This window comes from Kogia breviceps, chromosome 3 (genome assembly GCF_026419965.1).
Source record: "Kogia breviceps isolate mKogBre1 chromosome 3, mKogBre1 haplotype 1, whole genome shotgun sequence".
NCBI classification, from domain to species: domain Eukaryota; kingdom Metazoa; phylum Chordata; class Mammalia; order Artiodactyla; family Physeteridae; genus Kogia; species Kogia breviceps.
The window spans coordinates 136,021,128-136,041,117 of record NC_081312.1 but is presented as its reverse complement, the minus strand read 5'-3'; the positions used below and the strand labels follow the sequence as shown (position 1 = coordinate 136,041,117).

The following is a 19,990-nucleotide window of genomic DNA, read 5'->3' as shown; positions in this document are numbered from 1 at the left end:
AAAAATCTTGTGTATCTGGGGACCCTCCAGTCTCTACTTTTGTCCCTCCAGCTCTACAAGATCCCAAAAGTCCTGCTGGCCCCCTCACCTCTCCACAGTTCTCTGATAAGGCACAGCCTGGATTTGCAACCTCTTGCTCTGTGCTCAGAATAAGCAAATGCCCTCAAGGAAAAAGTAGCTATAAAACTTCAGCTCATCTCTGCAATTCTCCTCTCTCTCGAATCTTGCCCCTCTACTTTCTAGTTGTTTCAGCAGTTCTCTGATGACTTTAAACAGATACTTTCCATATTTCATCTAGCTTTTTGCTTTGGGAGGTATGCAGGTGTATCACAAGGTACTCCATCCTAACCAGAAAGAGAAATCCTATGCCTGGCTGGTAATTTTTTTTTTTTTTTTTTTTTTGTGATATGTGGGCCTCTCACTGTTGTGGCCTCTCCCGTTGTGAAGCACAGGCTCCGGACGCGCAGGCTCAGTGGCCATGGCTCACGGGCCCAGCCGCTCCGCGGCATGTGGGATCTTCCTGGACCGGGGCACGAACCCGTGTCCCCTGCATTGGCAGGTGGATTCTCAACCACTGCGCCACCAGGGAAGCCCCTGGCTGGTAATTTTTGAAGTCAATAAATAATGAAGCTCAGTAAGCATTTTCATATGACTCTTTTTTTTTTTTTTTTTTTTGGCGGTACGCGGGCCTCTCACTGTTGTGGCCTCTCCCATTGCGGGGCACAGGCTCCGGACGCGCAGGCTCAGCGGCCATGGCTCACAGGCCCAGCCGCTCCGCGGCATGTGGGATCCTCCTGGACCAGGGCACAAACCCGTGTCCCCTGCATCGGCAGGCGGACTTTCAACCACTGCGCCACCAGGGAAGCCCCATATGACTCTTAATTTTCACTCCAGCTACAGATCACTTTCTTTCAAAACTGAACTAAAAATATAACCTTAGTGAATTCTTTCCTTTCGAAGTTATTATTCAAGTCCAAATTCTGATACTTACAAACATTATGCATCCCAAGAGTCCTTTCTGTAAAGCTGTATTTTAGGAGAACGGTAAAAACAGACATCTTTGCAAGTAAGATACTTTTGGTAGTTGAGGAGGGTAAAAGGAAAAGTAGAAAACACTAATAAACCTACCTTGGATGATGTGGTGTACATGGTGAATCTTGAATACCATTTGCTTGCTTTCTCTGCAACTCCTTTTCCAGCAGTGAACATACTGTTTCTTAGAACATCTAGTTTAGGTACTAGTAGTGTATCTAAATTAAATGAAGGTGATGAATGGGTTAATGCATCTTGAGATTCTTCCCTAAATGGGCAAGTAGGTGAGAAGGCTGGAGAAGACCAGAGTCTATCCCTTGGTCTGTCTTCGCTTTTTGAGTAACTTTTAGATTTGGTAAGTCTCACTGGCCCAGGAGAATTAGGAGGCAGGCTAGATCTTCTGCATGCCTTGACCAACGTTGGACTTTTCTTAATGGTTACTTTATCATCACAGGCCCGTTGTAGATCAATGCTTGGTGTTCGACTTGTCAAAGGACTGCTCATGTTATTCATATACATCACAATTTCTTCAGCTAAATCCCGCCTAGCAGATGGTGTTGAAACGCTTTTGCTATCATCTTCCTCCTCTTCCTCCTCCTCTTTTTGCTGCTGTTCAGTCTCAGCAACCAAAAGAGAGAGGGGATCAAATCCTGTTGCAACATCAATTTTTTCGAAAGGTTTTACTGAAAAGCTGCTATTCAAGCGTTGACTCCTCTTAGGATTTTGTGGAGCAATGTACCCCACTTTTGATCCATCTGTTTCATTGTCTAAGTCTTCTAAGTCAAAAATAACAGGAGAATCCACTTTATCTGCCAAACAATTGGAACCATCAAAAGGTGTATCATCATCACTAGATTCCTTCTCTATACTGTCTCTTTTTGATCTTAAAGATGGCTTTCCAATATCAAGACTATTTGGTCTTGTGCTTTTTGAGATTACATTTGAAAGAATTTTTGCATCAGCTCCTAATTTTTCAACCATATCTCCAGGGTTTGCTTCCTGGTTAATTCTATTGAGCATAAGTCCCATTAGTACTTCTCCACTAAGATTTCGGTTTCTATTTCCCCAGGACATTTGCTGCTGCAAATTAGGCTCATTGTCACTTTTATGTCTTTTCCTGAAGCATCTACTTTGAATGTTTCCTGTTTCATTTGTATCCTCAAAAGATGATATTAAGAGCGGCTGAGACGTACTTTCTAAAAAACAAGAAAAGTGTTTTTAGCCACGAAAAATGTAATACGCAAATATAAGTTGTCTTAAATATTTAAGATACTAGTAATAAAATGATAACAGCAAGCACTCATCAAGTGCCTGCTATTTCACAGATGCTATACTAGGCACTTTATCTCACATTATCTACCATAATCATTCCAACATCCTTATGGGTGGAGAAAAAACTGATACTCAGAGATTACCTAGCCCAAAGTTACCCAGCCCTTAAGTGAGAGAACTGGGATTCAAATCAAATATGAAGAATATGATCTGAGATATAAGGATGCAGTGCTTTTTAAAACTTGTAAGTTAAGATTAATATTTACCCTTGGTATATTTAACAACAATAATAATGAATTTATGTCCATTTCACTGAACGGATTAAATAACTGGTTATACAATTGTGGTTGTGCTAGACGACCTTAAGATTCTGAGTCTTCTGCCTATAAAAAGAAAAACAAAACCAAAACCACTAAACCAAACCAAATAAAAGGCAGCTATGTGAGCTTTATTCATAAATAAAAATTAGTTTTTAGCCCCCAAATCCTGGGGCTTCCCTAATGGCACAGTGGTTGAGAGTCCGCCTGCCGATGCAGGGGACATGGGTTCGTGCCCCGGTCCAGGAAGATCCCATATGCCGCGGAGCGGCTGGGCCCATGAGCCATGGCTGCTGAGCCTGCGCGTCTGGAGCCTGTGCTTCGCAACGGGAGAGGCCACAACAGTGAGAGGCCTGCGTACTGCAAAAACAAACAAACAAACAAACAAACAAAAACACACACACACACAAAAAAAACCCAAAAGCTCCAAATCCTTATGATTATAGATGTGGCTAAATAATTTTACCTTTGCTTTACATATTGATTCAAGTTTATAATAGTCAAATGTGAATGGCCACTTTCTATTCAGAAACACTGTTCACTGCTTTTTACCAAATTACTTAGGTACCTACGCTGAAAGCAGAAATCTAGATTTTTGATCACTTTAATTGCCCTTATGTGGGAGTCTTCTAAAGCATTAGTCTAGGTATGGTATTGTCAACTACTCTTTTTTTAAAAAAAATAAATTTATTTATTTATTTATGTTTGCATTGGGTCTTTGTTGCTGGCACGTGGGCTTTCTCTAGTTGTGGTGAGCGGGGGCTACTCTTCGTTGCGGTGCATGGGCTTCTCACTGCAGTGGCTTCTCTTGTTGCGGAGCACAGGCTCTAGGCATGTGGGCTTCAGTAGTTGTGGCGCACAGGCTTAGTTGATCTGCGGCATGTGGGATCTTCCCCGACCAGGGCTCGAACCGATGTCCCCTGCATTGGCAGGTGGATTCTTAATCACTGCACCATCAGGAAAGTCCTTTAACTACTCTTTTTACATGCTTTATCCAACAGAATTAGCTCTCTATAACGAGGCAATTCCTAAAAATGTGCCTTTTTTCCTATCATATGATGTATTTGGGTAACAGGATAGGAGATAAAAGGGACTACTAGAGACCATAAAAGCCTACAAACTAATACTGTTTAATAAGCATACAGCATTAACAAGGAAAACAGTATAGCAGAGAGGTAAAGTGTCTTTTTTTTTCTGTATCAGCTTATGATTAAGTATATAAGAAACCAAGAACATACTTTCTTCTGATATTCTGGGAAACCAGCTTAACAGGTTATATATTATCAAAGACCTGGAGCAATCTTATAATCAAAGATGTAACTCTAGGACTGCATTTAAATAGATGTGTTCCTTTGCAAAGTAAGAACTATGCAATGGCCTAAAGACAAATAAAGCTGGTTATCAAATTATACCAGGTGTTGGCAAACTACACTGCTGAGCCAAATCCAGCCTGTGAACTGTTTATGTACAGTCTCAAATGGTTTTAACATTTAAAAAGAGTTGTAAAAATCACACACACAAAGAACAAGCAATAGAGACTGTATGTGGCCTGTAAGGCCTAAAATGTTTACTACCTGGCCATTTACAGAATAGTTTGTCTGACTCTAAGTTTATATACCTGCTAAATTCCACCAGACTAGGCTGGATGCTGCGCACCTCTAACAGAGAGGCTGCAAACTATTTAACTTCCTTGGGCCTGGTGGCTCTATGACATAATTCTGGCAAGTGATAGTAAAGTGGTAGTTTTTGAGGGTTTCTGGGAAAACGTCTGCTTTCCTGGTAAAGGAGACAGATGTGGCTGGCACTCCCCTTGCCCATTCTTTCTGCCTTGCACAGATAGGTGGTGCCTGAAGTTGCCACAGGCTGTATTATAATCATGGTTAGGTTCAGAGATCTGATGTAAAGCCCCTGAACCAACATCTTGGACAATTGTTTACCTTCGAATTTCGTGAAAAAAGAAGCCCTCAATTTGTTTAAGCCACTGTTAAGTCATATTTTATGAGCCTTAAAACTGAAAGAATTCTGAGCTGATTTACTAGCCCTTTTTTTAGATCTCTGAACATGCTATAATCCCTTCCTACTATACAGCCTTTACATATTGCTTCCTGCTGCTTGGAATGCTCCCTTTCAATTTTTCCTTTGGAACCCCTATCCTCATTTGTTTTCTACTCACCCTTCAGATCTAAGCTCAGAAACCATATTATCAAGGAAGGCTTTCCTGACCAATGTCCCTCTAAACCCAGGACAGGTTACATATTCTCATGGCAACTTACAGCCCTTCTTTTTTTTTTCCTAATTTATTTATTTATTTTTGGCTGCATTGGGTCTTCGTTGCTGTGCATGGGCTTTCTCTAGTTGTGGTGAGTGGGGGCTACTCTTCACTGCGGTGTGCGGGCTTCTCATTGCAGTGGCTTCTCTTGCTGCAGAGCACTGGCTCTAGGCGCACCGGCTTCAGTAGTTGTGGCACTCGGGCTCAGTAGTTGTGGTTTCCGGGCTCTAGAGAGCAGGCTCAGTAGTTGTGGTGCACAGGCTTAGCTGGTCTGCAGCACGTGGGATCTTCCCAGACCAGGGCTCGAACCCGTGTCCCCTGCATTGGCAGGCGGATTCTTAACCACTGCGCCACCAGGGAAGCCCTTACAGCCCTTCTTGCCAGTATTTAATATCAGGATGTTTTTACATTTACTTAATTATTTGATTAATGTTTTCCCAGCCCTCCCATGTACTTCTCTATGGAGGCAGGGACCATGTTTATTTTTGTTCTTTACCATATCCTCAGTAGTACCTGGCATATGGTAGCAGGTATAGTAGGAGTCCAGAAAATAATCGCTGAATGAATATAGTCTGCTGGGAAACAACTGCAGCCAAGAGGCCAACCCAGGATATAACATAGTATAATACATTATAATATAACATGTTACAGCTAAATGTGGTAGCTAAAGGTAAAAAGTTAAAAAACACTAAAAGCAGAATTAGGCTTAAAAAAACATTTCAGAGTATGTTTTCATACTTCAGAGCATGTTTCATTTCAGAGTAAATTGTCTTGTGATTGAATTCTCAGTAATTCAATATACATTTATCAAAATGTTAAAATTCCCAAGATAACCATGAAGTAACCATAGGATGATGATTTTATTTCAATTACCAACCAAACATTAAAACATTTCTTTGGTTATTCCAGTCCCACATCTTTTAGAAGCTGTCATTTACTTATATAATGATATAAATAAAATATACATATACTGTACTGCAACACATGAAGAAACTTGAAAGGTGTTTTGAATCCTAGCAAGTACTAGTATATAAGAAAAAAGTTACAGAAAAGTAAGTATTCCTATAAATCCCACATATAGTCTTTGGTAGTAGTGATAAACCCAGAGTACTTAACAGATGGGAAAGTTTTCAAGTCAAAAATCTTAAGGATAAACTAACAACTCTAGCTCATACCTAGGAAACCTATTATATGCTTTAAAAAATTGGCTTGTTAAGCACAGAGGACATTCAAAAGCCAGATGCTGAGTCAGATGCTTATTACTATGACAAAATGTCAGAATCAAAGGATGGTTTACAATCATATGAAAACAGAAAGTTCATAAAAGCAGATCTTAAGCAAACGGCAAGCATGAATAGACAGTAACGAAAGAACAAGAAAGCAAAGGCTATCTAAGTCCAGTTATTAAGAGTTATAATTAGACAATGATTAGGAAGGACTAAATGGTTGTGAAGCAATTACATAATACCAATGAAAAAATTTTAATGTTTAAGTTATAATAATTATCTAACAAGGAAATGTGAAGAAAGACAGTTATAGATCATTTAACTTTATTTTTGATAGCTAGAGCAGGGGTCGGCAAACTTTTTCTGTCATGGGCCAGAAAGTAAATATTTTAGGCTCTGCAGGCCATACAGTCTCTGTGGAAACTCCACAGCTCTGCCAACGTAGTGCCAAAGCAGCCATAGACAATATGTAAGTGAATGAGCTGGGTGTGTGACAATCGAACTTTCATATAATTTTCAGGTGTCACAAAATATTTTTCTTCTTTTGATTTTTTACCATTTAAAAATGTAAAAAACCATTCTTAGCTTGTCGGCCTGTACAAAAACCAGGCTGCAGGCCTGGTTTGGCCCATGGGCCACAGTTTGCCTACCCCTGAGTTAGAGGCATATCTAACTATGCTGCAGAAAAACAAACATCATTGTAGCAGCAGGGCCCTTTATAGAGATATTTCAGCCTTGACAGCACAAGTTCTTCAATGCTTGTTTAGATTATAGTGATGTAGAACTGAGCTAATACAAAAATAAAATAATGTAATTATGAAATCAGACTATTAACACTAGAAACTCTGAATCTTATATCTGTTTAGTGCCCCCCAAAACAGTCTGATGAAAAACTTGTGAGACCACGTATTATCCCAGATCCTAAAATGACTTTTCCATTAACTAGCTGAGAACTTATGGGACCTGCCAATAGTGCGACTATGCCTGAGTTTTCTCATCTTTGAAAGAGTGCTAATACCCCCTCTCACTAATATAAGCACTGCTGTAATAATAAATGAAAAATAATATCTAAAAAGTGTTTTGAAAAGAAAAAATATTAGGTATTGTTATTTAAACTACCTGAAGGACTATCCTTTCGCCTCTGAAAAAACAGGAACAATACGAAGACTAAGGAACTCTATGCTTCATTTAAAAATTGGTGAGGTGTCTGGTACCCTCAGATTGATCATCTCACTTTGCTTCCCACTTCCGCCTTCCCAAAACTCCCTACAGTCCAAACTCAAAAGGTAGCTTGTAGGTATGTCCCTTTACTTTGTTACAATAAAAGCTTGAACAAACTAGATTATAAAATGCAGAATTTAAGCTTCTAAACTATACCATGAGAGGCTGCACAAGCATACCAAAAAACCCAAACCAAAACCAAAACAAAACAAAAAAAGAAAAAATCCCTAGAGAATTAAGACTTAAAAAATATATTCATTAGAAATACAGATACAAGTTATTCCGCACATAACAGACATATACCATTCAACTTACCTGTGCTTTCTCCTGATGTTTTATCAGCACTGCCATTTGTAGCACTGAGGCGAACTATACTGGAAGAACTTTGATAACTGAGCTTAGGAAGACAATCAGCACTTCCCTTTGCACTCTCGCTCTCTGACACTGTAAAGATTAAAATGCAACTGTTAAGATGAAATCTATATACATCAGAGGAGCCATAAAGAGAAGTAGCTTTTAGTTCTAAATACTTCTACCGGAAAATACATGAAGAGAAAATATTGAACACCTCTATATCTACATTTGTCAATCACAAATAAGTGATACCATTTATTCAAGTCCTCAAGGTGTGTATCAAACAACTAAGTACTGGTCACACATGAGGTCCATGCATACATTTTATATTTCTTCTTTGGTTGTGAAACACTGCTTTTGATGGGGGGAGGTAAGCAGGAAAAATATAAGTCACAGACCATTAATAAAAGCATTAGATAAAAATATTGTTAAGCCCCAGAAAAGAGCCACTGTTTGAAGAAATATATATTTCTACTACAAGAATAGTATTTGATTGGAGGGTGTTTTGCCACTGAGACTACAAACTTCACACATGAAGTACTTGTACACTGGAATATTAGGAGGTGTAGAGGGCTTATAATGGGAGGAAATAGGAGTAACAATGGGAAAATGAAACATAAAATTAGTACTTTTACACTTAAAGTCACTTGACTTTTCTATTAATGTAAGCTCACAGTTTTGTACAATATCAACTTAGTACCTACAGGAACTAGAATCACTCCCTTTCTTATCATTTTCTTCTTGAATGTCCTCAGTAGATGTATCCCCTCTTCTAACTTCATCCTTAGATAGTGAATTATATCCAAGGTCAGACTGGCCACCTGGAAAAAGAAAAAGACAAAAAACACTATGCTGTTTATCATAAACTTCTTTAGTAAGAAGAACTGGAATTAGAAGCAACACATTGGTGTTTAGATTTACTCATAGAAATTTTTCTGGATAACTTCCAGTTGAAAGCATTATTTTGTTAGGTCCTCCCCATCTCTATTAACATAATAAAGGGATGATCACAAAATAATTTATTTTTAGTTTCACAATGTAGTCAACAGTAATTATGTATGTTCACACTACTATCTGGGCTCCAAAAGACACAGACAAACCACACATTCTTTATACAAGTCCATGACCTTTCTAGGTGAAGGTCTGAAATCCAACTAAGCAACGGAGAAGAAAAATCTGCAGGGAACTCCTAACAAAACACTCACACACAGATCACTGGAGCCAAATGTCTAAATCATCTGACCAAAAGAAAGGGGTTATTTAAGTTTATTGATAGGTAGTTATTCTGAAAATTCAACTGAATAATTACTGAATTGCACATGAGTACAAATACATGGGAATGAGAAAAAAAATCTAGTGTTAAAGTTATTAAGAAAAGCAAACTTTGCATCAATATAAGAAAACTTCTAATACACTGTTCTGTTAAAGAAGCTCTCTGTAATTTTCAGCAAACTGTTTTCACTAGATTAGCATCAAAGCATAAGGTTTTGAATTCTAGTACTCTACCTTAGGAGACATGATTTTAAGTAAACCACTTAACCTTTCTGTTTGAATCTCAAGTTCCCAGATTTATAATATAAAAGGTTGTTATGATTATATGAGTATATGACTGCATAAAAAATGGTTTTATAAACTTGCAAAGAACTATCTAAAGAAATTGTATTAAGTATCATTAGCTATTTACTTTAATATCTTTGTTATAATTTTGAGTTTGGTATTTTTTCTAATCAGTTTCATCACTATTTCCAAAGAAACTATAAATTACAAAATGTGAAGATAATCTTGATAAAATTCATGGTTTTATTATAAGGTTCTGCACTGCTTTAAGATGGCCTTTTTAAAGGCCACAGTTAAAAACAAAAGATGGATTTCTTCATTTTTAAGAGATAATGCCTAAGAATGACTACTACAACTCTGATTAAATTCACAATTGCATCAACAAGAAACAAAACCAGCCAAGGAAGAACAACATATCAACGCACATAGCTTATATTTATTACTCTTAAAAGTATGCATAAAAGGAGACAGACCAACATAATGTTAAAATTTGCAGAGATAGAAGCCTCCATATTTTATTATTAATGCTTGGATTTTTAAATTTAAAGTTTCTGTCCATTAATAGGTAGCTCTTATAGTGCATTCAAAAGTCATGTCTAATTTTTATAATGTAATAATGAAATGGACAGAATTATTTAAATAATTTAGGGGTGTCAGTTTTAATAATACTTAGAGAAAGCTTATGTACAAATCTTATATTTTAATGAAATTAAGTCATCTTCAGTGCTAGAATGTTACAAGTTTTATATATATTTAAAATTTTTCATTATAGCTTTTAATTTTAATATAGTTTAAGACTCGCAAGAAGTTGCAAAAATAATACAGTATAGAGAGTTCCTGTGTACCCTTTATCCAGCTTCCCTGAATGATAATATCTCACACGAAACATGGGACACTGTTAAATCTTGGAAACTGATGTTGATATGGTACTATTAACTCAGATCAGGGATCTAAGTTTCCTTTTTAAAAATCCTAACAACATTAAAAAACTATAATAACATGTTCATAATACAAAGAGGAACTTATCCTAAGAAAATGATATGATAAAGAGACCTGTGTACTATCCAGAGTTAATTGGATTATCATGGACTGAACACTCGAATACTTTCTTAAACTTTCATTTCTATTCAAATAGAGAATGAATAAAATTGCATAGTTATTAAATACAATGTCATATGCCTACCATATAAAATTAAAAAGTGACAGTTACATATATCACTGAAAATTAAAATCTAAAAAAGGCTAGCAAACCTAGTTTTTAAAATGTATTGTAATAATGTATACATAAGCACACACAAACCTGTACTAGATCTATCATCAGAAGCATACACTTTGATTAAACCCATATTAAAAGGTGCCTGCTCCACAGTGTGTGTCCCATGACCACTATCCATGCTGCCATGACTAACAGCATCCAGGTCACTGCCATCTGCTTAAGAACACAATTTGACAGCATTTTACTACTCATGGAGATACCAAAAATACATATTAGTTTGCTGCTCAAGTTAATAATCTACTAATACTGAACATGACAAGCGTCACATAATTAGCAAAATACAACTATAACAAAGAAACCTATTGTGAATTATTAATGAATACTAAAACAAGACGACCAAAGGTTGAAAATTTAACAGTTACAAGAAAATAAGTAAAATTTGGTGTTTTTTTTAATGGGAAAAACACTCTAACATTAGAATTTGCTTAATGGCAATAAAAACTAGAAAACATTCAATATTTTGAAACTAATTAAAATTTCTAAAAAGTGTAAATTGTAACTAGTCAATTAATTTTAAAGAAAAAGTACAACATATACATCCCTTAAAAACCTCTAATTACCTGAGAGAGTTGTTTGTGATAAATGTGCATGTTTCTTTAAAGCTCTTTTGAACTGTGCTACTCCTAAAACAACGTTTCTCACTTTTGTCCAAAGAAAATAGCCACTACGACTCCTTGAAGGCCAGGTACTTTCCAAAACAGCCTATTCATTTGACAAAATAAAATAATTAGTAAAATAATTTTTATAAATGAACACCCACTGGCTTTAGAGTTAATCTAAAGAATAAGTAGATTGTATAATCCAAAATATCAATAGAACAAAAAAAAAATCTTACTTCCAATTTACAAAATATATTTTAGATACTCTAAAATAAATACCAAATAACCCCTGCATCATTTATTTCTGCCATTAAACTAAGGTTGTAAAATCACAAAAGTTATACTCTTTCTCCATTAAGTCAAAATAATTACCTTATTATAATAACCATAAGTTATGGCATTGGGGTCAATACCAGCTTTCTGCATTTCAAACAGCACTCGAACTGCAAGCACTGGCTGATCATATTGTCCACAGAGCTGCATAAGAATGCGGTAGCACACCTGGAACACAGTAATTTTGAAAGTGTACAGAATCACAATATCTATGTACATAAATCTGGAATAAAATAATGCATTTTAAAGGATAACTGTTACCTCATCAGGTGGATCCATCTTCTTTGACTGCATTTTTTTAAGCACATCATAGGCTGTTTTCAGAGCCCTGACTTTTGAATGACATACTTTCACATAAGCTGGGAGACAAATAAACCACAGCCCGTAACAGTGACGCAGTAGACACCTAGACCACATCTGAGGAATGGAAGAGTACCTCTTGGCAATTTTATGGGCTGATTTAATTTCCTAGAAAAAATGCAAGGATCTTATTAATAAATTTGCACATTTAAGCATCCTTATCCTTAACTGAAGGCTGAACAAGTACAACTCACATGCTTTTATAATGTTTCCCCAACAAAATCTGCCTATAATTAATATATATTCAAGTCTCTGCTTTAATCTGTATTATACAATATGTAAAATAATGTTCTAGCACAAGAGAACTCGTTAATTTTTTGAAGTCAGATTACTCTAAATTTTCTTCAGAATGCTTCAGGGAGCATAAATGATCTACTAATAGTTATATATGGGGTAGTAAAGTATATAAAGGGAGGAAGAATGTCAAATTTATTTTTGTTCTAATACTTGATTACATGAAGAATACAAAATCATCAAAGCACCTGTTTTGTTCTTCTGAACATGGGAGAAGGGCTACTAGGACTACTTGATTTTGAAGGCAATTTGCTCTTTTGTGTTTGTAGAAATCCTTCAGGTCTCTCAAATAAATTGTTCCTAAGAACTGGAAATCCATTATAGCTGTTTTTGAAAAGAAAAAAAAAAATCTCAAGCACACATAGATGATCATACTGGTTATAAGCTAAAAAAAAATTATGACCAATAACTTATTTTAACTTATTAACTTATTTTAACTATCTTTCTCCATCAGACTATGATTGATATATATAATCAACAAATATTCACGCTAATGTTGCTTTTCTTACTATAATAATAAAAATGTAATAGCCAAATACAGATTCAAGTATGTATTTTGGCGGGAAAAAAAGTGAAATACATTTAAACTTTGCTGAACTTGGCACCAAACTCCAAAGTAACTCAAAAAAACTTTGTTAGTATTCATGTAAATAAATAGCAAACATATTAGATAATATGGGTAAAAGGCCCACCAAATCAATATTCTTTCACACAGGACAGTTATTAATATCATTGTTTGGATTAACATATTACTGTAGAACCTTCCTCTTAAAAAAATGCAAATAACATAAGTCAACCAGGTCAACCTATTACATTACCATGAATGGATTTATCTGGTTAGGTAAGCTGATTCAGGGCCTCATTTATGAGAAAGAAAATTGAAGAAGTTGGAGAAGAGGAACAAAGACTAGAATAAGCAACTCTATGAGGAGGTGGGCCTAATTTGGGTGCTAGAGCAGAGTGTTTGGGGCATTTAAAAGGTAGCAGCAGCTGGGAAGAAGACATGCTAAAACGACAGAAGAAGCCCCTGAGGAGAAAACTTACCCTGCTTTAGAATATTCTTAAAGGCATATAAATAGTTTTAATTAACTAATAAGAAAACTAACTATAATAAAAGATAAACTATATCTATTATATATTATAGGAAAATCCAGTAGAATAAGAAAATATTAGTAATGACTGAATGTTAAGTAGGAATAAAATAGCAATGAAGTTCAGGAAAACTATGTCCCCTAAGAAAATTCACTGTATGTACATGGTATGATAATAAGACCATTCTGTGTATCTTATGGAAACTTATTGTCTTATCATTTTATACAGACAATGCAAGTATATAAGTTACCTCCTACTAACAGGATCCACTGTGCCCATTAAAGACACTTAAGGTTTTTTCCAATGATGGGTATGATTACACCAAAATTATATTAGTAGTCTCAAGGAAAAAAAAATGACTTAGATTCTTTAAAAAATGGGAACTTTTTAAGCTAAGTAATTTTCTTATTGAAGGACTAAATCTAAAGGTAAATTTTAAATTAAAAACTTAAAACCAAACCACAAAAAGGAAAACAAACTATATTGGTGAAATATACCAAAAGAAGTCTTAGAAGTATATAATGTACAAAAGAGACAAAAGAAATGAGATCTTGTTTAGAAAGAAAAATAAATTATGAGAAATATTTTAAATGTCTTTGAGAAAAGGCAGACTTCTAAAAACTGATATGAGCAATATCATCAATATATAAAAGTTAAGGGTAGGAATCAGGTGGCTTATGAATTAATCAACATTCACAAACATCTGTTACAACACTTTTTCATCTGTAAAAAGAAGAATTCAATCCAAGTTATAAATGAGGATGTCCTGAAAAATCCCTTTTCAATGAAAATAACAAACTGTGACTTAATGAATAATAGATGTGAAATGGTTTTAGAATCTTTAAATAAGAAATTATTATTGGAGAATTTAAAAAATCTAAAAGGAAATGCCATTTTAATGGTATACTAGAAACTACCTCTAGTTATAACAAATGTTATATATAATATATATCTGTGTGTATGTATATAAATACATAACTAGATATATAGGTGTATAATAAATCTACCTCTATCATAACCCTTTCACTGTGCTCCGAGTTTTTCTCTTCCCCACCAGACTTGAAAACGAGACCAGTGTATCATTCAAGTCTATACCAAGCACTGAGCACAGTACCTGACCAAATTTCCTAAAGTAACAATGACCAATCCCAATAGTTCTGAATTTCCTTGACTTTATAAAACTCATGGAAAAATTAAAAACCTAAAAAAATCATATCATCCAAATCAAGGCCACAAGTATCAACTCTAAATTAGATTTAATCCTTTTTAAAAAAATTGAAGTATAGTTGATAATCCTTTTGTAAACCAAGGTTACATTAACCAGCCTGTGTTGGGGGAGGGGATGAAAGTGAGGAAACCAGCCTTAGAGAGAAACAAAAATAAAAATTCTGTAATAAAAGTGCTGCATTTTGGTGGGGTGGGCCCTAACTTCTTAATCAACATTTATGAGAACATATACTTATGCAGATATAGAGAGCTTCTTAAGTCTATAGAATGCAAAATTATATATTTTTTCTTTTTATACCTCATAACTTAGTAATGGATGTGGGATAAGCTTGCTTACCACCTAAAAATTAGGGATCTGTAAAGTTTGGATTTTTGAAAATACCACAGTCCTTAGAAATCTACGTCACAGATGATGGATTGCTTCTCTCTTTCAATCTCAAATATTCTGCCTCTTGAATACCTGTACTGTAAAGGGGGTTCTTCACCATTGGGTAGATGGGGGATCTCAGGTGGTGTTACAAAAACAGTATGTTCACTTTTGAAAGATTCATCCAGTTCTATAAGTCGCACTTCACCACTCTTGTCCATATCCACCTGAAGGAGTTTAAAAAACATACATTAAAAAAATACATTTGCCAGACAAGTGTTTGTCTATAGGGGAATGGTTAAATAAACCATTTACACAACTGGATACTAAGGACCTATTTTTTTTTAAACAAAAAGAATGAGCAAGTTCTCTACGTAGCACTATATAAAGCTCTCCAGGATAATTAAGTGAAAATAATAAGATGCAGGACATTGTGTATACTATACTACCTTTTAAGTAAGAAAGAGGGAAAAATTTTTTTAAATTAAGAAGAAAGAGGGAAAAATAAGAACGCATATTCATTTTTTGCTTGTAGTCACATAAAGAAATACTGAAGAATGCTTAAAAAAAAAAAAAAAGAGGGACTTCCCTGGCGGTCCAGTGGTTAGGAGGCTGCGCTTCCACTGCAGGAGGCGCAGGTTCGATCCCTGGTTGGTAACTAAGATCCTGCATGCCACGCAGCACCGCGGCCAAAAATAGAAAAAAAAAAAAAAAAGTAATTATCTATTTGGCTAAGAGGAGATGAAGGGAGTGGACAAGAATGGGACAGGACCAGATTTCCCAATATATACCTTTTAATGTTATTTTTGCATTTTGAATAATGAAAATTTATTCAAGAAATACTATTTTAAAAAATATTATTATATTAACATACAATAATATTAAAACGTATGTGTGTGTGTTGAGAATACTGGGTTCTGTCTTTGATTTCTACTAAATATAACAAATTTCCTCAAGTTGTTCCAGCATATGTAGAAGCACATTTGAATTAAATTCTAGTCACATCAATATTTAAAGCATTTTAGTAGTACTATTTCCCCTAGATACTCTATGGTAAGGTAATAGTCATAAAAAATAAAAACGTCATAGAATCTAAACTTTCCAAAAGTCACTCATAAACTAAAGAGCACAACACTGACATTAATTTAAACCAGATGTCAAACACATGACAAAATATAACCCACAGAACTTTTCCAGGTTAGACAGAATTAGTGTCACATACCAGCCAGGAATAAATGGAAAAACAAGAATTATTAACAAGTTTAATCTTAAGATAAGGATTTAGGGCAGAGTATACCAAAAAAGGACAGGGACAGCTTTGAAGTTTTTCTAACTTTTAAGAAGAGTTGATACATTCAGAGTCTTCTTATATAAATTGCTGTTTATAATTTCACAGCATTACATGCTGTAATCTCTAGTATTAAAGAATGTTTTTAATGGTGTAACCAGACATTTTAGACAACAATTAAGGCGTGTTTCAGAATTATAATTAATGACAGGAGAAAATGTTCACAAAATAATGATAAATGAAAAAATCAGACTACTAAATAATATAAATGTGTGTGTGTATACACACACACACAGTGTGATTCTAATTTTTTTAAGAGTGTGCCTATATCTGTTATATAGATATATTTCTGAGTGTGCACACTTTCTCTCATACACACAGATGTGCATACACATCTGTTATCAAAATGTTACCTATGGGGGCTTCCCTGGTGGCTCAGTGGTTGAGAGTCCACCTGCCGATGCAGGGGACACGGGTTCGTGCCCCGGTCCGGGAAGATCCTACATCCCTCGGAGCGGCTGGGCCCGTGAGCCATGGCCGCTGAGCCTGCACATCCAGAGCCTGTGCTCCGCAACAGGAGAGGCCACAACAGTAAGAGACCCGCGTACCACACACACAAAAAAAGTTACCTATGGGTAACGGTATTACTAGCAATTAATTTTCTTTATACTGTTATTTGCTTTCCAATTAAAAATAATGAATATTATTTTTATTTGCTTTTTAAAAATTACAAAAGTAATAAATGCTCAGAATAAAAATTTAAACAAGGCAGACTATATTGCTTTTAGAATAAGCACTTATTTCAATTCTGTTGAAGGATATTTGAAAGTTAATCAGTATAAAAGAAGGTGCCTTTCTTTTTAGCCTGTCAAAAAGACTTTTATATGGTAAAACTAGCAATGATACAACAAATATAGTAAGTTGGATGGTACTCAGTAAGTTGCTGGTACTCAAAACTGGTACAGTCTTTTTTAGAAAGCAAGATGTGTTTAAACCTTACTCTTTCTTAGAATAAGTTCTAAGAAAATAACCTAACATGAAAAAAAGCTATCAGTATGAAAGATGATTTTTTTGCAGGACTGCAATAGCAATAAATTTGAAGTCAACTGCATGTCAAAAAATAGGTAAGTGAATAAAGGATGATATACAGATTAAATATACAATCATTCAAAATGAAAAGAGTGAAGGTTATGCAGACTCCTGGTTGAACAAGACAAACTAAACACAACAATTTACCTTCAATCCTTCCTGAAATCTCACCAAAACAAGAGTAAGGAGATTAAAAAACAACAACAACGACAAAATGAACTGGAGAGAAGACAACAGCAGAGCTGAGTTCAAAACATTTTAGAAGCTGCAAAGTAGATTGATGAGACCTGTCAAAGCTGAAAGCCACATATCTAGCACTGGTGAGGGGATAGAGGAAAACACCCAAATAGTCAGCCATTTTGCTCTACGGAGCACCAGAAAGGTCAGGAATGAAAAGCATGATGCCCCTGAAGATGGGAGGGCAAGTGGAGTTGAATTGGGAGAATTAGTTAAATCCTGCATTTAAGAACTCCTAGATCCCTTGCCCAACCCAGTATAGTTAGGCCACTACCTCTCCCCAACATGGCATAAGACTAGGTTGGGTCTTTCTGAGTGAAGAACCAGAGGGACTTTAGACTTGAGGACACCGGGCAGAGCTGAGGAAGATGAAGAAGGTTAATAAAAACAGGTGAAGTGAGTAAAAGCCTACATGTTACAACAAGTGGAAAATCTTAGTTACCTTCCCCACTCAGCTCTGAGAATACTTGCAGTCAGGCTTATGCACTCCAGGCTTGAGACTGGAGACACCTCCTGGGGAAACTACATAGCCTAAAAGAAAAGAACTACGGACACTGATCAAATAGGGACTCTAATGAAATCATTGAGTTCCTTTATGATCATCAGTCTTACACCTAAGGAAGCTCCAAGCCCCACCCTCCCAGAAAGAGCTCTAATGAGTTCTCTGTGCCTCACACTTGACAACGAATACCAACAAAAGATCACACAGAAAACCAATAATTTGAAAAAGAATAAAGTAAACAAATATTAAAAGGTATTTAGAAGAAGCAGAGACAAGGCAAGGGGGAAAAACACCTTCAAAATAAAATGAATAAGCCTACACCCATGAAACAAGAAGATGCTATAAGAAAGGAGCATTCAGGGACTTCCCTGGTTAAGTGGTTAAGACTCTGTGCTCCCAATGCAGGGGGCCTGGGTTCAATTCCTGGTCAGGGAACTAGATCCCACATGTATGCCACAACTAAGGAGCCTGCCTGCCACAACTAAGGAGCCCACCTGCCATAACTAAGACCTGGTGCAGCCAAATAAATAAATAAATAAAATAAAAATAAATATTTACAAAGAAAAAAAAAGAAAGGAACATTCAGAGAATGAAAAGGAGCTATGGAAATTACAAACATGATAGCAGAGGTAAAAAGTATACTATAATGGTTGAAAGATAAAATTGAAGAAATCTCCCAGAAAGTGGAGATGAATGACAGAGAGGCAGAAAATGGGATGGGAAAAAAAAAAGAAAATTAAGCAGATCAGGCCAGGAGGGCCAATATACAAATATGTATTTCAGAACAAGAGAACAGAGAAAGTGGAGGAAAGAAAAAGAAAGAAAAAAATGCAAGAAAATTCCCCACAATTTGAAGGCCATGAGTCCATAGATTAAAAGGGCCTACAAGTATCCAACTCAGAGAAGAAAAGAAGGCTGACACCAGGCATATTCTTGTGATTTCAGAATATCAGGGATCTTAAATGCTTCCAGACAGAAAAAGAGATTAGGCACAGAAGATCAGAAATCAAGATACTGTTAGACTAGATGTTATTCTCAACAATAACAAGCCAGAAGACAATGCAGTAATGACTTGATTTTACATCCGAACAAATTAGCATTCAAGTATTAAGGCAGAATAATGAACTTTGCAAACAGGCAGGGCATCAAAAAATGTATCTCTCATGTACTCTTTCTCACTAAACTACTGAAAGCTGTGATTCACCATAATAAGGAAATAAACCAAGAAAGAAGTTATTGAAGCCAGAAAGCAGGGGATAAAAATCCGGAGAGAGGTCAGTATAATTCCAAGATGATGGTGAAGGAAAATCCCAGAATGACAGACTAGAAAGCAGTCAGTTCAGACTGGAACACAAAGATGGAAAGCTCCAGGGCTTCCCTGGTGGCTCAGTGGTTGAGAATCCGCCTGCCGATGCAGGGGACACGGGTTCGTGCCCCGGTCTGGGAAGATCCCACATGCCGCGGAGCGGCTGGGCCCGTGAGCCATGGCCGCTGAGCCTGCGCGTCCGGAGCCTGTGCTCTGCAACGGGAGAGGCCACAACGGTGAAGCCCGCATACCACAAAAAAAAAAAAAAAAAAAAAAAAAGATGGAAAGCTCCAGCAAGAACTTAAAAAAAAAAACCCCACAAACGGATATATTACTTAATATGTTAGAAAAATTGAGATATTTTAGACTTTTTACCTTCATAGAAGAGTCTGGAGATGAATTAATAATACACGCAAAACAAGAAATATAGCAATTATTAACTTCAGGGAAAACAAAAGTCCATACATAAAAAGGAAATTTAACTACAATATATATATGGCCTATCTGTGATTATATACAGTGATAAAAATATTAACATTGAACAACCATCTGACCAACTACATTGGGAGAATTTTCGTGATGGTGGTAAATATGACATTAATAGATAATATATAAAACAATAAGCAGCAATAACAACACATTATTTGGAAATCTTAAGGAAAATGACTGATTAAATGGCTGAAAGAGAAAGTGCTTACCGTTGGGAACAGAAACTAGGGGTGGGAAATAGAACTACCATATGACCCAGCAATCCCACTCCTGGGCATATACC

At 35.9% G+C, this 19,990-nt stretch overlaps 1 protein-coding gene across 7 annotated transcripts in view; it reads right to left on the bottom strand.

Annotated features, from left to right (window-relative positions):
• DENND4A (DENN domain containing 4A) overlaps positions 1-19,990 on the bottom strand; it is a 134,287-nt gene that overhangs the window by 26,253 nt on the left and 88,044 nt on the right. For 3 of the 7 annotated variants that reach the window (XM_067029622.1, XM_059057684.2, XM_067029623.1), the window contains 9 exons: positions 14,890-15,023; positions 12,299-12,434; positions 11,718-11,924; positions 11,496-11,624; positions 11,085-11,226; positions 10,549-10,680; positions 8,396-8,512; positions 7,653-7,781; positions 1,129-2,228 (listed from right to left, as the gene is read on the bottom strand). In XM_067029622.1, coding sequence (XP_066885723.1) covers positions 1,129-2,228; positions 7,653-7,781; positions 8,396-8,512; positions 10,549-10,680; positions 11,085-11,226; positions 11,496-11,624; positions 11,718-11,924; positions 12,299-12,434; positions 14,890-15,023 — 2,226 coding nt within the window. The remainder of the gene's footprint in view (positions 1-1,128; positions 2,229-7,652; positions 7,782-8,395; positions 8,513-10,548; positions 10,681-11,084; positions 11,227-11,495; positions 11,625-11,717; positions 11,925-12,298; positions 12,435-14,889; positions 15,024-19,990) is intronic. The other 4 variants (XM_059057687.2, XM_067029624.1, XM_059057688.2 and 1 more) reach the window with 2 other exon arrangements.